The following is a 23217-nucleotide window of genomic DNA, read 5'->3' as shown; positions in this document are numbered from 1 at the left end:
TGCACAGCTTTGTAAATATACTAAAAACCATTGTCTCTGACTGGGGCAAGTTGCTTAACCTCCCTGGGTTTCCTTTTCTCCTTTGCAAACTAAGGACAGCTACCTCCCTCTTAAGATTATTGTGAGGATAAGATGAACTAACACACCAAAAATGATTTCAGCAGAGACTGGCACAAAATAAGCACTAAAGAGGTATTTGCTATTACTATTAAATGTGAATTGTAAACCTTTAATTCCATGTAGATTGCATGCAAAAAAAGATTAGACACACAAAGTATAATGAGAGAGCAAACAAATTTGTATAATGCTGACTTATTTTAACCTGATAATTTAAAATAATGGGGTCCTGAGGAAACCAAGTTTTTGGTATCGAGTTTATATCTAAGTCCTGCATCAGAAGGGGCCTCGCTAGGCCAGCAAATGGCAGGGGTGGTCGGCCCTGATCCAGCTGTGAAAACCAACCACAGACCCTCTTTAATAAAAGTCAGAGGATATAAAAACTATTTTTGGAAATGATCTCTAGCTGGAATTTTTGATTGACTTATTCTTTCTAGGGAGATGTTTACACTCCTGAAGATACTGATTCAGTTTTCATTTTCCTTTATTTCTTACAGCTATGCTGAAATAGAGCGTGGTTAAGCTTCATTCCTATAAAATGTGTCCTTCAGATTTTTGTTTGTTTTTGAGCATGAGAAGGTCCTGTAATGTTTATGCAGAAAATTACACTTGACTGTAATTCTTGACTGACTCTAGTCTGGCTCAGATGCTTTCTTCCTCCCTCTGGCTGATAGCTGCCAGCACAGGCTGTCAGTCAGTCAGCAACGGTTGTGGAGTGCCCATGGTACCCAGAGACCAAAGAGAACTGAAAACAAAACAGGAACTAAAGTTTTGCTTTTAAGGCTTTACAATACACAGGGCCAGTTAAGACCAGCACACAGGATATATACATAATGCATAATACATGACGCCGAACTATACAATCATGGTCTAGCAGGACCATCTGATGCAAAATTGCCAAGTAGGCTTGTCTCTGAGTTCTCCGATGTCCCATTTTCTATTTTCCTTCCTCACTTCAAGGTGCTGCTTCACACAGTCAATACATATTTATCAAATGCCATCTGTATACAATACCCATAAATAAGAGATACTGCCCTACAGAGCCTCCTACCCAACCAGTCCTTTCTGGGGTATTGCCTTCATTCCAGAATCCACTCCCCCAGTCCTCTCTTCCAGCTTCAGGGTCTTCTCTCCTTAAGGCCCTTTTGTCAGCTAGCTATAAAGAAATATTAATTAAAAAAAACAAAGTCGGTCTTCCCTGGTGGCGCAGTGGTTGGGAGTCCACCTGCGGATGCAGGGGACACGGGTTCGTGCCCCTGTCTGGGAAGATTCCACATGCCGTGGAGAGGCTGGGCCTGTGGGCCATGGCCGCTGAACCTGCGCGTCCGGAGCCTATGCTCCGCAACGGGAGAGGCCACGACAGTGAGAGGCCTGCGTACCGCAAAAAAAAAAAAAAAAGAAAAAAAAAGTCACACTAAAGCATGAGTTAAAGCTTAATATTTTAACTTTTATTAACCCAAAGGAATGAATCTGTAATGGTGGAATTACAGACGAAAAGGCTGCTGGATAAGGGAGATGTATTTTGGGAAAAAATCCATGAATTTCCTTTTTTAGGCAGCACTTTTTAGATTTGGCTTTGCAAGGCCAACAGTGCAGGTGTTATTTCTTTCTGGATTCTCAGTGAGACCTGGTAGCCCACAGTTGGTATACTCCCTTGGACTTCAACTCTAAACACCTAGGCTTCCCAAAGAAATAGTTAACTGAAAGTAGGAGAATAATAAGCTTTTCCTACCTGGTAATGACATTTCTACAATATAGAACATTATTATTATTTATCTATTTTTTTTTTTGCGGTACGCGGGCCTCTCACTGTTGTGGCCTCTCCCGTTGTGGAGCACAGGCTCTGGACGTGCAGGCTCAGCGGCCATGGCTCACAGGCCCAGCCGCTCTGCGGCATGTGGGATCTTACCGGACTGGGGCACGAACCTGTGTCCCCTGCATTGGCAGGCAGACTCTCAACCACTGCGCCACCAGGGAAGCCCAGAACATTATTTTTATAAATTTATTTATTTTATTTATTTATTTTTGGCTGTGTTGGGTCTTCATAGCAGTGTGAGGGCTTCTCATTGTGGTGGCTTCTCTTGTTGCAGAGCCCGAGCTCTAGGCGCATGGGTTTCAGTAGTTGTGGCTCGTGAGCTCTAGAGCGCAGGCTCAGTAGTTGTGGTACGCAGGCTTAGTTGCTCCATTGCATGTGGGATCTTCCTGGACCAGGGCTCGAACCCGTGTCCCCTGCATTGGCAGGTGGATTCTTAACCACTGCACCACCAGGGAAGCCCAGAACATTATTTTTAAAACAGTGCTTTGATCAGTAGTGTCAAAACTATTATCTATAAATAAGGCACAACTTAGAATTAAAAAATACAAAACTGTAAATGCTACCCAGCCTCTCTCATTAACCAACAACTTATTGTTTCTTTTTTATTTTTCATTTTATTTATTTTTGACTGCATTGGGTCTTCGTTGCTGCACGCACGCTTTCTCTAGTGGCGGGGAGCGGGGTCTACTCTTGGGCGCGTTGTGCGGGCTTCTCATTGTCGTGGCTTCTCTTGTTGCAGAGCATGGGCTCTAGGCATGTGGGCTTCAGTAGTTGTGGCTCGTGGGCTCTAGAGCACTGGCTCAGTAGCTGTGGTGCACGGGCTTAGTTGCTCCGTGGCATGTGGGATCTTTCTGGACTAGGGCTCGAACCCATGTCCCCTGAAGTGGCAGGAGGATTCTTAGCCACTGTGCCACCAAGGAAGTCCTATTCATTGTTTCTTAAGTGACCTAATTCAGCCCCCCGAGTGTGAGTTAAATTAACTCACTCAGGACATAGGGTCTGACTCCTGTGGATTCTGTCTGGATCACATAGGTTGTGCATACTTATTTCAGACAGATCTTTTCTTTAATCCTTATCAGCTGACATATCTCTACCTGTTTACCCCCTCACCAGCTAAAATACTCTGTCCTTCTAAGATTTCTGCTACTACTCTTTGATTCTACATCTGGAGGTATGAATAGAAAGAAAATAAGGGCTTCCCTGGTGGTGCAGTGGTTAAGAATCCACCTACCAATGCAGGGGACACGGGTTTGAGCCCTGGTCCGGGAAGATTCCATGTGCTGCGCAGCAACTAAGCTCATGCCCACAACTACTGAGCCTGCGCTCTAGAGCTCACGAGCTACAACTACTGAGCCCACGTGCCACAACTCAGAAGCCCGCGCACCTAGAGCCCGAGCTCCTCAGCAAGAGAAACCACTGCAATGAGAAACCCGTGCACCGCAAAAGAAGAGTAGCCCCCGCTTGGGGCCACTACAGAAAGCCCACGCTCAGTAACGAAGACCCAATGCAACCAAAATGTAAATAAATAAACAAATAAATAAAATTAAAAAAAAATAAAAGCAAGAAAATAAAATTACCTATCAGCAGCCTTATACCATGGAGACAACTGTTTCTCTTTTAGAAAAAGTTCCCCCATCCCCTTCCCCACCTCTTTCCATATTTAAGTTTTTAGAATGTTCTATTTATCCTTATTCCAACTCCAACTCAAAATATTAGAAGTGAGTTAGGATTTCCAAACTTACTAGTTTATTAGAAAACAGTTTTTAAAGGCGAGTACAGTTCTAAAACTGAAAAATAATGTTCTTTGTATCTTTTAAGTCTTTTCACAGACAATTTGCTCTGCCTACTTTAAAATGAGGTTTGTAATTATAACAGAGGTATTGTTTGGATGACTAGAGGAACATGCTGGGTGGTATTAACATGGGAACTCCTTACAGAGGCAGGAACCTGAAATATTGTATTGAAAGAAAGAAATATGGTATAATTCAACAGCGGAAGGCATGAACTTTGAAGTGTGGGAAATCATGTGTGTAAATACCTCAAGATGAGAATTAATGAGTCATAGACTGAGAATAGAAAACTGGTTACTCGACCTTATCTGGGAGTATGGTAGAAGCTGAGGGCTTCGGGGGAAAGGAGAACAAATTAGCAAAAGATCTTGAAGTTATGGTTGAAGTTAAGTTTGAAGAAGTGATTGAGATATAGAAAGGTTTTTCTATCTTGTTAAGTCTGCATTTCTCAGACTTTCTAACCATTTCTCTTTATGAATATTGGAAAAATTTTCCTGATTTAAATCCTGAACAAATGGTCTGTTTATACTGCTAACTTCTTAAGTATGATACAGTATTAGGCACCCATAACTTTATTTCTGAGAAATCAATACTACACAGTCAATACCACCAACCAGTTTCCATCCTAAGGAGCCTCTATGTAAAAGTGTTCTGCATTTGCATATTGGAAAATAAATTACTATGGTTTCTGGGAATATGCTAGAGTAGGTACCCTGACTAACCTTCTTGCTAAAAATAACTAAAAATGTAGAATGAAATATATTTTTAAATTATTTTAATGCATTCGTGACCTGAAAAGTTAGTAAGGAATAGTCATGGATAAAAAACTAAGTGAAAGCAGGAAACCTGAGGGGTCAGCAGAAGGCTGAAGTCAATGTTCTCCTTGACGGCATCTGAAGCTTCAGTTTTTAAGCCTTTGAGAGCAGAGGGGACAGAGGACAAAGTCTGGGCCTGCCTGAGGTGGGGAACATAATAGAAAACAAAATTCAGGTATAGTCTGTTTATAAACGACTCATATGAAACTAAAGGATACAGAAAAATTCAAAGTAACAGGGTACAAAAAGATGTACCAAGCAAATACTGAATCAAAAGAAAGCAGTGACATAGCTTTGTAAGTATCTGGAGAAATTGTACCTTACTATGAAAAAGGGTTACTAGGTACAAGAGATTAATATTTGATACTGACAAGTAAGAATACAGGGGTAAGAAGAAAGTGAATTAACACCGCTTTTCAGAAAAATAATCTGGCACTAACTATTAAAATATTAGATTATGTAAAATACACATACGCTTCAACCCAGGAAATCCACTTCTTTCATAATCCTTTTCACCCTTTCTTCCTTATGATTTGGAAACATGACTTTAATGAGATTAAGGTTTTAGGAAGCAGACAATATAATAAATTGTTGATTTAAAGTCTGAAAATATAATTATGTGTTGAATGAAAAATAGTGACATAGTTGAATGGAAATAAGGTCATAGTGAATTTAGGTAAAGAGGTATTTGTTGCAGAGTAAAAATGTGGCCATTATAAACAACCTTGTGTTTGGCAGACATTAATGTTTAAGTAGAAAACTAGATCCCGTGACTATTTGGAGGCCTTCCTTGCATTTTGGAATGGAATAAACCCCTCCTCCCCCCCAAAAAAATTTCCGAAAAACAAAACCAAGAAAAACCCTAGGATCTTCCCTCAGAAAATTAGGATCTCTCCTAGTAGGTCCTGGCCAGGCTTGCTTCTCTGGAACCTCAAAAAGACCCAATGACATAGCAAAGAATGAAATGCAGAAGTATGAACATGAAGTAGCACAAGAAATTCCTGTCACGGTAGTAAGTTGGACTCTTGAGGGCTGAAGGGCCTAGTCTCCCTGACACAAACCCTAAAAAGGGAGCAAGTCATTGCTCTGGGCTCCCCTGATCTGGAAGGTTTCTCCTTCTAAGTGGGCTCTGGAAACCACAAAATTTTCCCTGTGCCTCTGTGGGGAATCAGGGAAGCATGGAGAAGTTGTATCAACTCACATTCCATCATTATTCATGATATTGTATATAACGTTTTTACAACTTGTTTATTCATTCAAGGTAAAAGAAAGTAAAACTAACTTTAGCCAAATGCTAGTTTGTCTTGGGGGTCTGGCATCCACCATAAAGGTTTAGAAATACCACACTAATAAGTACAATACATTTCTTTTAAAAAAACTCTTTATTCATTAAAACATTATTGGCACAGTACTTCTCATGTTCATTCTCATCAAATAATAAAATTTCCACTTTCTGTACTCAATTCTTAATCTGAGAGATTAAAAATGTATTTAAATAAAGAACTAAAAGGAAGAGAATTAAAAACTTGGAAATTTATGGTAGATAAATTACTACACAAGAGAAGGTACTTTTCTTATTCATGGAAATGTTGATGGCACAATTCTACTGAAACTCATACATATTTACTGCTTAATTTACATACTATCTTGGTGGAAAAATAGTATTCTTTACTCTTTCAGTTTCCTTATGCTACAGTACATATAATTCTAGAGTGATATCATTTAGGTGTTATACAAACCTTGGTAGGGCCATGAACAGGTCAAATCTAGAGTCAAAGGTGCTTCAAAGACTCCAAGAAATGATTTTAAAACAAACTTAACTAAACATGTATTGAGTCATGCCCATGGTCCATCCAAACTGTATCCTGACTCTATGGCAACAGAGAAAGGGCTATAGACCTTCATGATATCACTTTAAAATGGATTGGAAAACACCCTGCCACCCCACTCCCACCCAGATAATCCCAGCCTCCTTCCATAACCCAGATAAGCCAATCATCTGTGTATTGATTCAAATCTTTCTAGAACTTATTTATAGTTTATATGTGGATCATTACTTTATTAAATTTACTGCCTGTATTTAGAGTGGTGTTTTCTTTATTTATTCCTAATACCTTAGTCAAACAATTAAGGGAAGCATCTAGAAAAGCATTTTAGAGATCAAGAGTTTCCCTTAAAATATGAAGAAATGCCAAAACTGGGTTAGAAAATATAATTATACATTTAAATAGTTACATTAAACCATAATTTAATCCAAAATATACACCATAGTATGATCTAACTCTGCAACTTTCAGAAGATCTATTAAAAATGCAATAGTACATGGATTAAAGTGGTGTCACCTTTCTCTCCTGTACCTCTGTGACTACAGATTTAACTTCATTTAGAGATGATCTCAAAAGTCTACTTTTGAGGCTCTTCATGAATGTGAGGCTTCAGCCAAGAGGCCTTCCTGGCTTTCTTGATAAACCCTGACATCTAATTTCTAATAATCTGAGATTTGGTGATAAAGTCTCTGTTTTCTTCATCTGTATGCTTCATAATTTAATTCAGATTTTACATGAATGGTAAAAATTAAACAATTCATGCTGAGTTGAGGGAGCTGGAGAGTAAGAAGATGGAAGGATGCAAAAGAAAGAGTTTTTTGCAGATTGGCTGTGTTTCCTTGGAGGTAACCTGGTTGGGCTAATTCCAGGATTCTATGCAAGGTTTAAAAAAAACAACAAAGAAGCAAAGTCGTAGTTGCATAATGTCGGGCTTTGTAGACAGTCTGTGTTGCAGCTAAACTATTACAGCTATATTTATCAATATATCTCTACATATCTCCATTACTCACAAAGTTTACTTTAAAATAGGCTACTGAACTGGCCTTCCCTCACCCCAGCATCATACGTCTGTCAGCTCGAGATGATAGCTGAGCACAGATAGCTGTGCTGGCTGATTTCTTGAGGCTTCTTACTGGTTAAACTATCTGGGACTTTGACTTGAGCTTTGTCATGTAGACACAGCCTGCATCTGATGTGCTGTTGACCATTTAAATACTAATCAGTAGCCAATTCCTCAGGGTGGGAAGATTCTTCTCCAGCCACTTAATATTTTTGGATATGGTTTCCAGAACAATTTGAAAAATTTCCAGATGTGATCCTTGGGCCTTAAGAGATTCAAAGAACAGTTTCACCTGAAAAATAAGCAAGAAAAGGATAACTGACGTGGTTCATAAAACACTTTCTCTTCCAAAGGGTTTCAAAACAGCTTATAAATTACACAAACACAGGCGCAAGCATTTCTTTGCCAATCTCTGAAAGGTTATTTTCTTCTTCTCTTTTTTGGGCATAATTATTATTTCACTTTACCTTCAAACATTAGATAAAATAAGACAGGAATGACAAACCTTACAAGTGAGCAGACTGTGGGTAAAGAATTTAAGAGATTAAGCCAAGGGCTTCCCTGGTGGTGCAGTGGTTGAGAGTCTGCCTGCCTATGCAGGGGACAAGGGTTCGTGCCCCGGTCTGGGAAGATCCCACATGCTGTGGAGTGGCTGGGCCCGTGAGCCATGGCCACTGAGCCTGCACGTCTGGAGCCTGTGCTCTGAAAAAAGAGATTGAGCCAAGTCACAGAGTAAGCAGTGATCTGAGATTTAAGTACTAGAATTTGCTTGTAGAATTCTGAATTTGCTTGTAAAGTAAATAAATTTAAGATTTATTGTGGAAAGAAGATGTAAAACACTAGAATGCTTTTTTTAAAAAAAGTAGAATTACCAAAAAGAGTAACTTTGTTAGACAGACCTTTATGCACTCTTCCAAACTTCAATATAATCACTCAAGTGATGATACAATATGAATGAAATAATACAAAAGGACTCATCCCTCAAGTATAATTTCCATTTTGAATGCTATGAACATTAGTCCTATCCCTTCCATTTACTTGTTATGTGACATTGGACAAACAGCTTATTTTCTTTTAATAAAATAACAACTTCAAAGCAGATTGCATCTAAGTTTACTTTCAATTCTACAGCTTGAACATTTATTTTTAAATTGTTAGCAAAAGAGAGTCACAAACCTCTTGCAACTCATCCTTGGAAGAAAAGTGAGATGTTGTGCCAGAGATGATCATTCTTATGGGAAATGAGCCCAACTCAAATCTGAAAATAAAAGGAACCTCAGATTTAAGTAATAGAAATAATGACCTTATGTTTATAACATGCTATATATTTAAAATACATAACATTAATAACTATATGATAAATTTGTGCCTTGCAATGGATACTATTAATTACCACAAGAATAACTCATATTCATCCAGTAAAATCTGAAAGCTATGAAATTTATCAAATTTGACCATAAGATTAAAATGTAAATAAAGCTTTTTTTAGGAAATATGACCAATGTTTATGTTTAAGTTTATATTTAAAGCAGCATTCTCTACATTTTTGATTATACAACCATCAATAAATATTTTTTGACCAAGAATTTCCCAATATACATATTTTTATTTATGAATTATATGCATGTACTATGCTAAAGGTAAAAAAGAAAATTTAAGAGCATAAGACAACAAATAATACATGTAGTATTATTTTCTTCTTGCACTGTAAGGCATTGTCTTACATACTTCCCCATCTCATTTTGGACACCACTGTGTTTATACATTATGTTTATTGGGGCATCGTTGAACTCTCATTCGAAGCCACAGATGGCATCCTTCACCCCAGTGTCTTATATAGAGAATTTGTCCCACAGGTCAAAGGGATTCATGCTGTAAAGCAGAGCATAGATACATCTCAGAAATGGTCCCAAGTCTGGACTGTGCACCATGGTTGGGCAGGAGGATAATTTCCAGTTACGAAATAAATCTACAGCATTGCAGAAAAGTCTGACCATTTCAGGAGGGGACAGACAGTCATGCAGACAACCAAACCAACGATTCCAGTAAGGTCTTTAAGGAAAGACATTTTTAAAAACGCAGCTTTTTAACTATTCAGTCTCATGTGGACGTCAACCCCTTGAAGGTCCGGGAGTGGGGTAGAAATGTGCTTTTTACTGACAAAAAGCTATCTGTGAGGACTCTGAGTCCTTTGTGACTAAGAAATGAGAGGGAAGAGGAACTGAGGATGACTGACATCAGAGATGCTAACTGATACAAAGATAAACAGAGCAAATTGCACAGCTCTTTCATTCAGGGTATTTTCCATATAGTTAATAAGTGACATTTTGGAATTGGATGAGGAATGGCTGAGCACTTAGCAGGAGGTTTGTTGTGAGAGAAAGCAATGCCATCCTGTACATTCCAATGGAATCTAATCATTGTTGGTTTTTCTGGGACGATTTTAGGTTCAGGAGCATACTGAGTGAGCTCTAGTTTTCCTCAAAGGTGAAACCCCAGAAAAGACTCATAACCTATCCAGTTTTGGAGGGGAGCTCCCAAAACATTTCTGATTGAATTTCTTTTAGCTACTCCAAGCTCTCCACTGTGCCACCTCCCCAGGGGAAATAGAAATAGGGATTAGTTCTCTTCAGAATTCCTGAAGTTTTTTTCCCCCAGTGTTTGATGTACTATATATGGCTTCAATTTATTCTTCAGGGTTGGGGAGAGAGCCAGAAGGGAATGGGGGGATGGGGCTGATGACTGGATTTAACTCAGCTCTTACTTGTTCCCAGCAATTCTTCATTGCCTGGGCTGAGTAAGAGAAATCTGTTTCCCATTCCCTTTATTTCATTCCTCTCACTTATACCTGGACAGGGCACTTTGGGCTACTGAGTTTTAAAATTGACAGACTTCATCAAACTATTTGAGTAAAAATGGTGTCATTGGGACCATTTGGTTATACATGGTTTTAGGCAACTGAAATATCTGGGTGGAAGAACACACACTGGATGTAAACAAATACCAACTTTCTAAGGAGATGGATCCAGTTTTCTTTGACAAAATTCCAGGCTAGTTGCTGCCCCTTTGGGTTTCTGGCAATTGCATGAAGAAGAGCTGCCAAGTCCTGTGTCTTGATAACCTTTCCTTCCATTCCTAGTTCGATTAACCTGAAGAAATAAAAATCACTTTATTTTTCACGGTTTGTGTTTTATAATGGAAATTAACTCAGGCTATCAGTATATTAGAAGAATCAGAGAGAAAGAGGCATGACAAAAGTGTGATGTACCAAAAACAGTAATAAAGTCTCTACTGGCTAACATTTTTACTATTCCAATTAAACTTTTACTTTTTTCTAGAAGTAATTTTATTTACTTATTATTTCAAAGAACTTTGATTAGCATCTTATATACATCTTATATTAGCATCTTAAAATACAAGATGATTAGCATCTTGTATTTTGTACAATAATTTTCTGCCAAGGTTCTGAAAGTAAAACATAGCTATTTGTTTAGTATCAATCACATGTTAATAACTAAGGAATATCTGTTTTGCATTTTGTCGATATATATTTTTGGAAGTAAAGTCAAAGCGGTTCAAATTCTGATTCAGTTATTATTATGTGCCTTTGAAATTGGTGGCTGAAATTTTAGTATCTTCCCTGAATATGTGTAAGTTTACTTTTAGCAATTTAGTTAAATTCACTTACTTCATTAACTTTTCCTGATGTTTGCTGGTTGACAATGCATACAGAATTTTGTTTTTTTCAGCACCTGACAATGACAGTTCGTATTGCTCTAAAAGGTAATTCCATCCTGCTGTTGTTTGAGCACCCACGGAGTACACAATCTTTAAAACATCTGTTGGGATACTGTAATATTAAGCACAAACATGAAAAAAACTTCCATGAAAGAAAAAATTCTTTTTTTCTTATTATGATTTTAGATTGCTATAACAGAATCACCCCTGAGTTATTTCCAATACCTAGCATATTAAACCTTTTTTTCTGGCAAATTGTTATAAAAATATTTTATGTAATTCTACTTTGCAAATTATTTGTGTTTTTCTTCCTCCTGATGATAAAATGTTAACAAGGATAATAATCATAAAAATGTAAACTACCTGGAGATGGAAACAGAAAGTTGATGGAATGAATAAATAAAAAAGGTGATTTCTGAAATATAAATGCACTCGTTTATATAGAATTCTATCATTAAATAGCATATATTGGTGCTATATGATTTTTTAAAAAAGATTATTACTTGTTGCTTTAATGTCACATTAGGAGTATTTTCTAGCCTGTCTGAGGGTTATCTGACTCTCTAGGTGTAGAGAATTATATTTTAGCACAGCTGTTTAGAGTTCAGTCATTTTATAATTCTGTAAAACTGATAAGATGCAATATTATTAGTTTCTGTCCACCTAAAGAAGACACCATGGTTTTGGGGTTTTATTGTCCTATAGGATACTAACTAGTTTTGATTTTAATTTGGTTATGATTTTTAATCCCAAATATCATTAGATCAATAATAAATGATATTCATATTGATGGCTTGGAATAACCAAAACACAGAGAAGTAGGGATGGGACAGGAAATTTGTATTTATCATGCAGGGACCATAAGATTGTACTAGTCTCTATACAACTTATTTAACTGTCAAAGCTACCCAGTGAGATAGAAAAATTATGCTAATTTTTAAAAAGTGGAAATAAAGCTTGGAAAGGTTAAGTAACTTGCACCAAGGTGACATACTAGCCTTTTTGGAGATGGGGTTTAGACCTATGGTTCTAATCCTGTGCTATTTCCACTGTACTATATGTATTTAAATATCCCAAGAGACTTTGAATCATAAAACAAAAAGTAATTAAATTACATTCCACGTTATTTTGTTTTAGTGTGTTTTACTGTACAAATTTATAAAAATTGGTAACAAATAAAAAATAAGTTCCTTGAAGGTAGAACATATAGTTGTTTTGTTCACTAGTTTATTCTTAGCACCAAATGCAGTGCCTGGCACATAGGCAACAGGCAAAGCATTATATTTTGAATTCATGAATGAAGTAATCAATTAATCAATAAAAGGAAATTCCCCTTTAGAATTAATACTAGTGCTTTTGAAGTTTAGAAAAAAGAAACCTACAATATATGATTATGTGTTCTTGATTACAAGCTTAAATGAGATTTACCCAGAATTTTTTCATAGGCATAGCATCCTATTCAACAAGTTGAACCATTATATCTACTGGACTTGAGTTACTGCAGGTAAGATCATCCCTCTTATAACTAGCATAAGGACAGAATAATATTCTGTTGTGTTATAGGGCAACAGATGTCTATATTTTAGCCTCACTCATACAGTTCATTTAAACATGAACAAAAAGAAGAGAAAAATATAGCTAAAAGAAATTTTTGTTCTGAAACTGATTTTAAGCCTAAATCCCAAAGAGTGAAAAAGTCCAAAAAGAAGAAAACGAATTATTTTTTTTAAAGAAAAATTCAAGAAAAGATTTCAAAAAGCTCACTGAGATTTAGTTATGTGGAGGTAAATTATAATAGCATTTCATAACAATTTGGCAGAGGGAAAATTGACACCATTGCTTTACATGGTACTAAAGTTGTGAATTATTTTTCCTATTTTAAAAAGGAATTTTCCTTAATTCATATACAGATTTGATTTCTCAAAACATCCAACTGGAGAGTCAGAGTTTTAATAGCAACAATATAAAATCATGTGTTGTACAGAAATCAAGGCTTACATTGAAAAGATCGTGGCGTCTTTCAGTACCTATGGGTTGCAGCTGGTAAACTAAACTGCAACATAATCCTTTTGATCACAGGGCATCTACTTGATTACAACCACTACTGGAATCAATTTCGCCACCATACACATCCTTTAGATGGCCCAAATCATCAGTTTCCTATCAAAGTTGAAACTTGGGGCTAAGGCTCAGGTGTGGTATTGGTTAATGAAGAAGTAAACATGTTTAGAAAAGGCACGCGTCCCCCCGCCCTTTTTTTTTTTTTTTTAGTTTCATCAACTGATCACTGGTGTTTGGATTGCATGAACATTTCACATTGCTTTTTACCTTTAAAAGGCATTACTCTTGGAGATTGGGCAGCTGCCCTGCTGGCCTCCACCCTCTGGCCATCTTTCTGGTACCATGCTAATGTGTATTAGCCCTCCCCTACAGGGACTTAAACCTCACTTCCCACAAAATCTATCCAGCACTTGCTATGTGGGAGCATGAAACAAGGGTCTGTAATTCCCAGCATGTTTTTTTCTTCTATCCTCACTAAAAGATTTTAGATCTAATGTCTTGCATGATCAAAGACTTTTACATCAAAGTGAAAGGAGCAAAGAATAGGACAGAAGTCCAGATCTACTTTAATTTTCCACTGGATTCCATCCACTGAGAGAAGAGTTCAGTTGCCTTCTGGATGCAGGGAGCATGGTTCAGGTAACAGGCCAGCTTCAAGAGAGCCGAACGAAGCCTTCTTTCCCAGACCGAGCCCTCGTCACACCAGCTTTGCATGTCAATCACTGGCTTAAAATACTGGAGAAGGTAATGCTGCAGAAAGCATAGGATGGTTACAGAAAGGCTAAGTTTAGTCTTAACCCAGCTCTCACTCACCCATCCAAAGGGTTCAACTCTCAACTGTCTGCATGAACCTTTCCCAAAGCATAGAACTACTTATCCTTATATTTTGCTTCTCTTTTTCTGGCCTCCACCTACCAGAGTTAGTTTCTCCATTAGAAGTACAATTTAAGCTCGGTGCTTTGTGACCATCTAGAGGGGTGGGATAGGGAGGGTGGGAGGGAGGGAGACGCAAGAGGGAAGAGATATGGGGATATATGTATATGTATAGCTGATTCACTTTGTTATAAAGCAGAAACTAACGCACCATTGTAAAGCAATTATACTCCAATAAATATGTTAAAAAAAAAAAACAGAAGTACAGTTTAATTTCCTATCTGAGGGGGGAATACCAAGTGGTATAAGATAAAATCACCTTAGGAGGGATGTTTTGCTTATGATCCTGGCACCTAGCTCTTAGGATGGTGATGACAAGGAACGAGGGACATCTAACTATTAGGTGCTTAAGTGTTGACTGTGCTATCAGCCAGTTTCCTCAGATTCTTCCAGATTTAACCCCAAGAGTTCACACAAAACAGAACAAGTCTCACTGATCCTCCAGGCACTGTGTACTTTACTTAATGAATTTTCTGAAAGAAATACAAACCTTGAGATTTTCAGTGACATCTGAAACGTTCCTTCTTTCCGTGATGTGGTAAAACAATTCTAGGTATTCCAGGCCTTTGAGAAGTGCAGGGATGCTTGTTTCATGTTGGAGATAGTGAGTCAGGTCAAGGGCTTTGTCTAGAGTCAACCTTCCTGCACTGAGGTATAAAACAAATGTCAGTGGTTTGTGCATATCTTACAGTTCTTAATATTTAAAATATTAAAACAAATATGATATAGAGAGCAATAACAGAAGCAGATCATTATATTCAGACCATTTGGTTTAAATCCTAGTTCTGCCACTGACTTGGGCAAATTAACCTCTCTGGGCTTCAGCTGCCTCCCCAATACAGTGGGGATAATAAGAGTATCTACTTTAGTCCTCTGTTGTAAGGATTAAACGAGTTAATGTAGGTAAAGTGCTTAGACTAATGTCTAACATAAATAAGTGCTTTGTAAATAAAAATGAAATAAATATTAGCTAATATTAATGTTTAGTACCAAATAATATCAAATTTTCATATATTTGTCATTCTCTAATTGCCTAATTTGTGGGTCTGAATTGTTCCTCCAAGCACATTTGGAACTTTGAGGACAGGTGCCATGTCTTTTGTTTCTTTGATGTCCCTCCTAGAGCCTAACAGAGAAGCAAAACTTATTCTGAGTGGGTCCAAACAAGGACTTTCAATTTTAAAGAATCTATTTAGATTCTAAAGTGATATGCCTTCTCTACATTTTCCTTTAATGAGAAGAACAAACAACAAAACTATTATTCTGAATATCAAAACATTAGGATCTCTTCTGTAGAGGAAATAAACCATTATACTGTCACTTTTGTATACTTTGTCACTTTTTGTTTTCACATGTGTTTCTGAGAAGACCTGTGTCCCTGAAGCATCTATAAACCATTCTTGCCAGCATCCAACTCCCAGATTAAGCATAATAGTTTTATATGGAAACAGATTCCAGAACAAAGATATCTGTTTTGAATTTTTCATTAATATAATGTCCTATCTCCTATGGGTTTTTTAAATTTTAAATTCTCATCTAAAATGAGGGAACTGAAACTAGAAAGAAGTGACATTAAAAGCAAGCAACCTGGGCTCCCCTGGTGGCGCAGTGGTTGAGAGTCCGCCTGCTGATGCAGGGGACACGGGTTCATGCCCCGGTCCGGGAAGATCCCACATGCCGTGGAGTGGGTAGGCCCGTGAGCCACGGCCGCTAAGCCTGTGCGTCCGGAGCCTGTGCTCCGCAACGGGAGAGGCCACAACAGTGAGAGGCCCGTGTACCGCAAAAAAAAAAAAAAAAAAAAAAGCAAGCAACTTTTGTTGTGACTATACTCTTCTCAGCCACAATGAGATACTGCTTTAAAACAGACTTAACAATAAAATTTCCAAACATTTCATCTGAAGACAGAGGGCTGGACCATATGCTCTATGATTTTATGGTCTGCTATATTTTTTAAAAAACAAATCCACAAAATGTCACTATTCCTGCCCACACGTGTAAGTGTCATAATACATGGTGCAGTAGATAAGTACAAATATAGTCACAACCTTTAAAATTTTAAATCTAGTGCACAATCCATTGATTACTTTGCTCACATTGGGGAAATCAATATGAAACTGGTAGAGAAATAAAGGAAGAATTGGCTGCTTATGTTTATTCTTCTTTAGACTTTCCTGGAAAGACAAAGTGTTTTCTTTCCTTTCCTTTCCATTTATCATCAACAGAATAATACATAGAATAAATCAGATCACAAGGTCTCCAACAGAAAAAATACTAAGGATCAGGTGGAGTATTATGCATTGTAAGCTTTTCCTATTCTAAGAATTTCTGTAATGTACTCACTTTATTCAGTGTGACATATTATTTCCTTTCAGATGCTATAAAGTATACTAAGAGGATCAGTAACAGGAAGAAACTAGGTATTATATTCTAGGGTTAAAATTTTAAAAAGAATATTTAACACATAAAACTCACTTTATATTAATCTTGTTTTTCTTTTTAGCCTAGTCTAATTTATTTTTTACTTAGACAAATGCCATTATTTACTCTTATATTTACCTACTTTAAAACACTTTAATCTTAATATTCATTTAAGAGGGACTCCTTTTCTTTTCATAAAGTTATTATTTAATAAAAATCCAGTCCTTCATTACCTGCCCTCTGCTTCAATCAATGCACAAAACATTATCTGAATGTCTGTTTAGCTTAAAAACTAAACACACATATAAGCATATACTTCAGCCCAACAGGAAAAAGTCTATCTACTTATTTATATAAAGTTTCGGCTAAATGGTACCTTTGTGAAATAAACTGTATTCCTGAGGAAACAATTTGGGGCTTCTTTTTATGGTGTTGGACTTAAAGAAATAAATAGTTTACCTGTAAGGAAATTATGGTTGTCATTTTAATTCCACCCAACTCAGAGGAGATCCAAGTCTTAAATTATATTTAACAATAAGTATGAAAACCCAATTGAAATGAATATGCATTCCTGGGTCAAATTCTGTCTCTGAACTAAATGTGATCACAGATTATGTCCTTTAACTCTTAAATAGATATTTCACAAAGCAGGGAAGGAAGAGATATATATCACCAAAGCAGAGTAGCAAGTAAAAATATTTAGACCTATTATGAGATGTTTAAATTGTTTTCTTATATAATTACTTTTATTATAAAAGTAATATAAACAAACTACAAAAACAATTGGAAATTAAGGGGAAAAAACTCATAATTTCATTACCTTACATATTTACTAATAACACTTTGGAATATTTCTTTCTGTTTTTGTTTCTCTCACCTTTAGCTTTTTTTTTTTCATGTAACTGCAAACATAATAATATCTAAGCTTACATTCTGCTTTTTTTCCAATTTCACATTATTTGAAATGCATTTTTCTGTTATCACTTCACCTTCCCATTCAATGCATGATCTTTTAAACAATTTATATTAGATAATACTAATAATGCTAACAGCTACCATTTATTGAGCATTTATTACTGTACTTAGTGCTTTATCTACATTATCTTAAGCAATCCTCAAAACAACCCTGCATGATAGACATTATTATTATTGGAGTTTTAAAGACTAGAAAAGTTTTAAAGACTAGAAAATTTAGCCTTAAAAAGGTTAAATACCTTGCCAAAGGTCAAACAATAAGTGAAGAGGTAGTACTTAGTTGATATGTTTTAAACCAAAATTTGTACTCGGAAGTTCATTAACCAGTCTACCTAGTAAAGAAATGATTGCTTTTCCACTGATGCATCAGTAACTATAGGGTTCCTTCTGCTAAATTTACACTACACATAAATTTATAGGCTAGAAACAGCAAAAAAGACCTTGCAACTACTTGAAGGATTGGCTTTCATTTGCTGAGTTGTCAATATTCTTCCTTCTGCCTGGTCTTAAATTTGTAATCTACCTTCTTTGCAATCTGCTCAGAGTTTCTCCTTTAAGCAGACAAACCTCCCTCAACTGATGATAATCCACTTCTCAGCTAGTCTATCATGCATCCACTCAGACGTAGGAGAGCTATGCTACCATGATGCTCCTGAGACCTACGGGACTGAGGATTAAGCTCTCAATCCTCTCACTTTTCTAACTAGGGAATTCTATTGTACAGAGAAGCTGTGTCTGAGAGATGTCTTGCTGGTTACGTTTACTTAATTTGACCTAAATAAGGATCGGAAAGGAAATAATATGTCACACTGAATAAAGTGAGTACATTACAGTAATTCTCAGAATAGGAAAAGCTTACGTAATGCAAAATACGCCACCTGATCCCCGATTTTTTTTCCATTGGTGACCTTGTGATTTATTCTACATATTATTCTGTTGATGATAAATGGGAAAAAGGAAAGAAAACACTTTGTCTTTCCAGGAAAGTAAAAAGAGGAATAAACATAAGCAGCCAATTCCTCCTTCATTTTTCTACCAATTTCATATTGACTTCCCCAATGTGAGCAAAGTAATGAATGGATTGTGTACTAGATTTAAAAATTATAAAGGTTATAACCATATTTATACCTTTTGTCCAACAGATTACATTGGTATTTGGTGAAACAGCAAGCTACCAGCATAAACAAATTTAAAATCTGAGGTCAAAAGCTTAAATGCCTGGAGGGTCCACCATAAGTGAGTGAAGCAGGCCCCTCATGTGTACCATTTAGGACTTTGGTACATAGGAGAATGTAGGCCTGGCCCAAAGGAAGATCTGCCCACTCTACCCTCCTCTGTGGTTGCCCTGTGTGAATGAAGGCCCACAGTTGCCAAATTTTCTCATTATTTAAGAGATTCCAGAAGTCAGGATTTCTACATAAACTTCTCCATATTTTAAAATGTTGGATTAAATTTTTAAACACTGGGTGGGTCAAAATACTTTATCAGTGGGTAGGCTGTGGCCTAATGGCCTGTATTTGACCTCCATTCATATCCATATCATGTGAATGATTAACACTGAACGTTTGATTTGAAATCTAATGTATCTGGTGATAAAGCAGTTATTTCCTATGAAATCAGATGAATTTTTGCATTACCTTACTAGCTGAAATGCATCATGAATCAGACTTATTCTGTCCTTAGGTCTGAGAACTGTGTGGTTCTGATTCAGCAGTGTAATGAGTTGGTCCCATCCATGCCCCTCATAGTGGACAATGTAGTAGCCATTTGAGTCCACATTGAATTTTACCCAACTGGTCTTCTCAGGTAAATCCAGAGTATCTAGGAGGAGAAAATTGGTATAGGTATTTCCTTATCGACGTGCACTCCAGGAACATCTCCAAAAGTGTTAGTCTCCATGCTATTACTAATAAATCAAGGAGAAGACAAAGTTTTGGAAGACTCACAATGATCCTATTTTCATAGTCTGCTGGATGGCTTATTTTGGGGATGATGACCTTATTAAATTAATAAATAAACTAATTCCTAGGAAAAGGACTGATGAATTTGTTCTCAAAAGCAGTCTATGCAGGTTTAAGAGCCATGCAAGGGCCCAGTGAGCCAGATGATGAACATGACTGGAATTTGGCTTGATTTATTGGTGGCCTCATCTCAAGGTTTAGTTACTACTCATTGAAATATGTATATGTAAATAGGTGATCCATTTGTCCAGTCCTTATTTTGGGCAAAATAAGGACTGTAGGCTGAACACGACATTATGATGGGAACATTCTCAAATTTCAATGATGTGTTTAAAGGGGAAATTAAAATTGTATTATTTTTAATATGACAGACATTATACTAGGTGGTAAAATAACATTACCGTATTCTCTCCAAAGCTCTGTGAGGCTTAATCCCCATTCAAAATAAGATGAGAAAACTGAAACTCAGAAGTTAAAAAATTTTCTTAAGGGCACACATCTAATATGTGACAGAATGAGGATTTGAATTCAGAGCCAATCAATTTCAGAGTGTATGCCTTTATCCACTGAACTAGTATGTATTAAAAGACATAAGATAGGATGCCATCATTTCTTAATATAAATATAAACCTATCTCTAAGTGCTAGAAGCACAAGAGAACTTTCCACTGAATAAAAAATTCAGACTTTCTAGCTAAAGGGTTCTTTTAGTAACACATATATGGATAAATGAGAACTTCCTCAAACATATATCATTCATTATCAGATTGACTTACAGTATCTTTCCTCCAAATATCTCAGAACATGTTTAATTTCAGAATTAAAACAGCTATTGGCTCGTTAGTTCATTACCTGTCTTTGATTTCAGAATGTGTCTGTGAATTGCATTAGAGGAACTTGTGGAATAGGTCACTGGGATATGCCAAAGGTACCTATGTTAGAAAGTAAAGACTGTTACAGACTAAATTAATGGCCATTTCAATTTTCACATCATCAGACTCAGATAGGCTGTAAAAGACACCTAATCACTCATCCTTCACACCAACATAAATTTTATAGGCTAAGACTAGCAGATCCTTGGGTGTGCAAAAGTTCTTCCATAATGATTATGAAGGAGCAGCAATGTATACCTAGTTGAACTCTGTCACAATTACCTGTGCCATTTGCTGTCCAAATATCATACATATCAACAAGTTCTGCTGATTGTTTTCTTCTAAGTAAGAGAAAAAAAAATAAGTCTTCCTTTCATATTTCCAAAAATTATGACAGCCTGATATTAATTCAAATAACTGAACCAAAGCTGTAGGAAAAGCCCTCCAAGGTAACAATCTTACTCCAGTATGATTTTCCACTTATCCTTTTGTTCAACAAAGCTACCCACATTCAACCCCCCAACTGCTAAGTGCCTGCAGCAGTGTGTCAGGATTTGCACATCAGCCAAGTCCAGAGAGCAGAGAAGCAGACTGGATTGAAGGAAAAGGCCTCAGCTACTTTTCAATGGCCCTACTATGGTAAATAACTGAAATTGGCTATTTTTTTCTGAATAACTTTCTAGCACCTTCTAGAACTCATTTCGTCTATCACAGCAAGCCATATTAGCTATAGTAATCCTGTAAAATCACATGCTTGAAAATACCAATAGGTATAAAACAGAAAGAATAAAATAAATAAATAAATAATTTTTAAAAATACATAAAAAAAGAAAACAAAAACAGAAAGAATAGTAACTGAGGATGTGCCCAGTAGTCTTCAGAAAAATATAAAATAGTGAAAGAAACAGCAGACACAGACTCGATCTAATAAAGGGTCAGAAGGGATAATCTACCTGCTAATCCAGAGAGTACAGATAATTAACAAAGCAACTGAAATATTTATACAAATTGGTAAAAATAGACACATACATATCACCAAGACTTAATGGATCGAGATTCCTGGATGGATCTTGACTCTAGAAAGAGATTTTTCCAGATAAACATATCTGGGAGTAAAGAGAGGAAGAGTAGCATTTCATGAGTTTGGATAAGCATGGATCAGAGGATAATAATTTTATAATAGTAATCTAAATACTGCTTCAGGTAGAGGAAAAATACAGCTCATTGCAGTAGATATTTGTTATTCTGGGCCAACCACACTATTGAACTCTCTCTGGTGACATTTTGATAAGTTACACAATTATGAGTCTTGCTTTCGCAATAGTAAATCAAACATTAAATTTTCCAGCCTGTGTTGCCAAGCTTCAAGTTGTTTAAGCTCTCTGAAGTTCAGACTTCAGAAGGACATACACAGAAATGGAAGATAAATGGCATAAGAGTTGCTGTTGGATCGAAATAAACATCTGATGAAACAAAAAGGGAAAACAGTATATCCTATGTGTTAAAGGCTGTGAATTTGCTTCTGATTCTCAGAAAAATTCTAGAACTGTTATTAGACAGCTAGATCCTTGGGAAAAAAATAATAATCAAAAGAGCCAGCACGAAAAAAAAAAAAAAGAGCCAGCACGGATTCACTTGGATTAATGTCATTTCAATTTAACCTCATTCATCTTATTGATAGGGCTAATAGATCAGAGGAAGGTGGACAGTGTTGTATATCTTGATTTTAGTAAAGCCTTTAACAAGTTTTCTCAGGACAGATGACAGTGTGGGTAATTGGATTTGCTTTTATTATTACCAAGAACATCATGTTTTAAGGGATTACATTTATAGTCTCTTACTGAAAAACGAAAGAGAGTGGAAGGTCTTAGCATCTAATTTATCAAATAGGGAATGTCTTTTCTGATAAGGTGTACAGCTGTCATAACATTTCCTAGGTATGGGCCAGTCACACAATTTATTAGGTATATTATAATAGAAATATTACCGACAACCTTCTGCATCAGAACTGAGTTTCTAAAGGTGGCCCCAGGATTACTAAGAATGTGCCCCTCAACAACGCAGTCTGGGCTGATATCAAGGCTAGTTTAGGCCTTCGAGTCCTGTGTAGAAATAGCACCCCATAAAGTTGCCAGAGAGGCTGAAAGAAAGCTAATGCGATCACGAACAAACTGAGATGAGGTAAACTAGACCGACAGAAGGAAAGCAGTCACCTTTCCTGCAGGGCCCCCCATTCAGGATCCTCTTTGAACACCCCGTTCAGGAAGCGCTCCTGCTGCAGTCTGAGTGAACGCCCTTCTCGGTTAACCACCACGAGGGGGATTCCTTTCTGCAGAGTCCATGTAGCCATCATCTGCTTCACCTCCACATTTTCCCGCAGAAAGGTGAGCTGAAATGACAAGTGACTTTGGTAACTCAAGACAGAGGAGAGAAGCCAGAGAGAGATGAGAAACTTCAACCTCCTTGGACGCTGGAAACATGGGCGGGACAGGAAGCGGGGACTCTGGCTACGATCTCCTAGGGGAGCGATGTGGAAACTAGAATGCTGCCCCTTCCCACCCTGCCCAGGGCTGCTCTGCAAATTACCTGAAGCAGGGACGTGTGTGGGAGCTTGAGGGTTAACACAGGGCAGGAAAGGTCAAGAGGAAGGGTTTGAGACTGAAGTCTCCCTTTCAAAACAGAAAAACAAAAAAAACCCACCATAAAACCAAAACCCAAAAAACTACTCTCCGTTTTATTAACGACAGAATCCAGAGAAGTGGCTTAAGAAGAAATGTCTCTCTTTAGGGAAGCTTTTTAAAAATTCCAATAGAACAATATTATATCAATAGAGGTA

The 23217-nt window shown here is 37.0% G+C and overlaps 1 protein-coding gene across 1 annotated transcript in view; it reads right to left on the bottom strand.

Moving 5' to 3' along the window:
- Nucleotides 1–7572: 7572 nt before the first annotated feature.
- ERAP2 (endoplasmic reticulum aminopeptidase 2) overlaps nucleotides 7573–23217 on the bottom strand; it is a 36209-nt gene continuing 20564 nt past the window's right edge. Inside the window, exons 10-18 of the mRNA XM_065873913.1 lie at nucleotides 22595–22770; nucleotides 20362–20441; nucleotides 19187–19370; nucleotides 14647–14803; nucleotides 13789–13973; nucleotides 11113–11274; nucleotides 10433–10573; nucleotides 8601–8682; nucleotides 7573–7716 (exon numbers count right to left, since the gene is read on the bottom strand). Coding sequence (XP_065729985.1) covers nucleotides 7573–7716; nucleotides 8601–8682; nucleotides 10433–10573; nucleotides 11113–11274; nucleotides 13789–13973; nucleotides 14647–14803; nucleotides 19187–19370; nucleotides 20362–20441; nucleotides 22595–22770 — 1311 coding nt within the window. The remainder of the gene's footprint in view (nucleotides 7717–8600; nucleotides 8683–10432; nucleotides 10574–11112; nucleotides 11275–13788; nucleotides 13974–14646; nucleotides 14804–19186; nucleotides 19371–20361; nucleotides 20442–22594; nucleotides 22771–23217) is intronic.

The sequence above is a fragment of the Phocoena phocoena genome, chromosome 3 (assembly GCF_963924675.1).
Source record: "Phocoena phocoena chromosome 3, mPhoPho1.1, whole genome shotgun sequence".
Lineage (NCBI taxonomy): Eukaryota > Metazoa > Chordata > Mammalia > Artiodactyla > Phocoenidae > Phocoena > Phocoena phocoena.
This window is presented reverse-complemented; position numbering and strand designations above follow the sequence as displayed.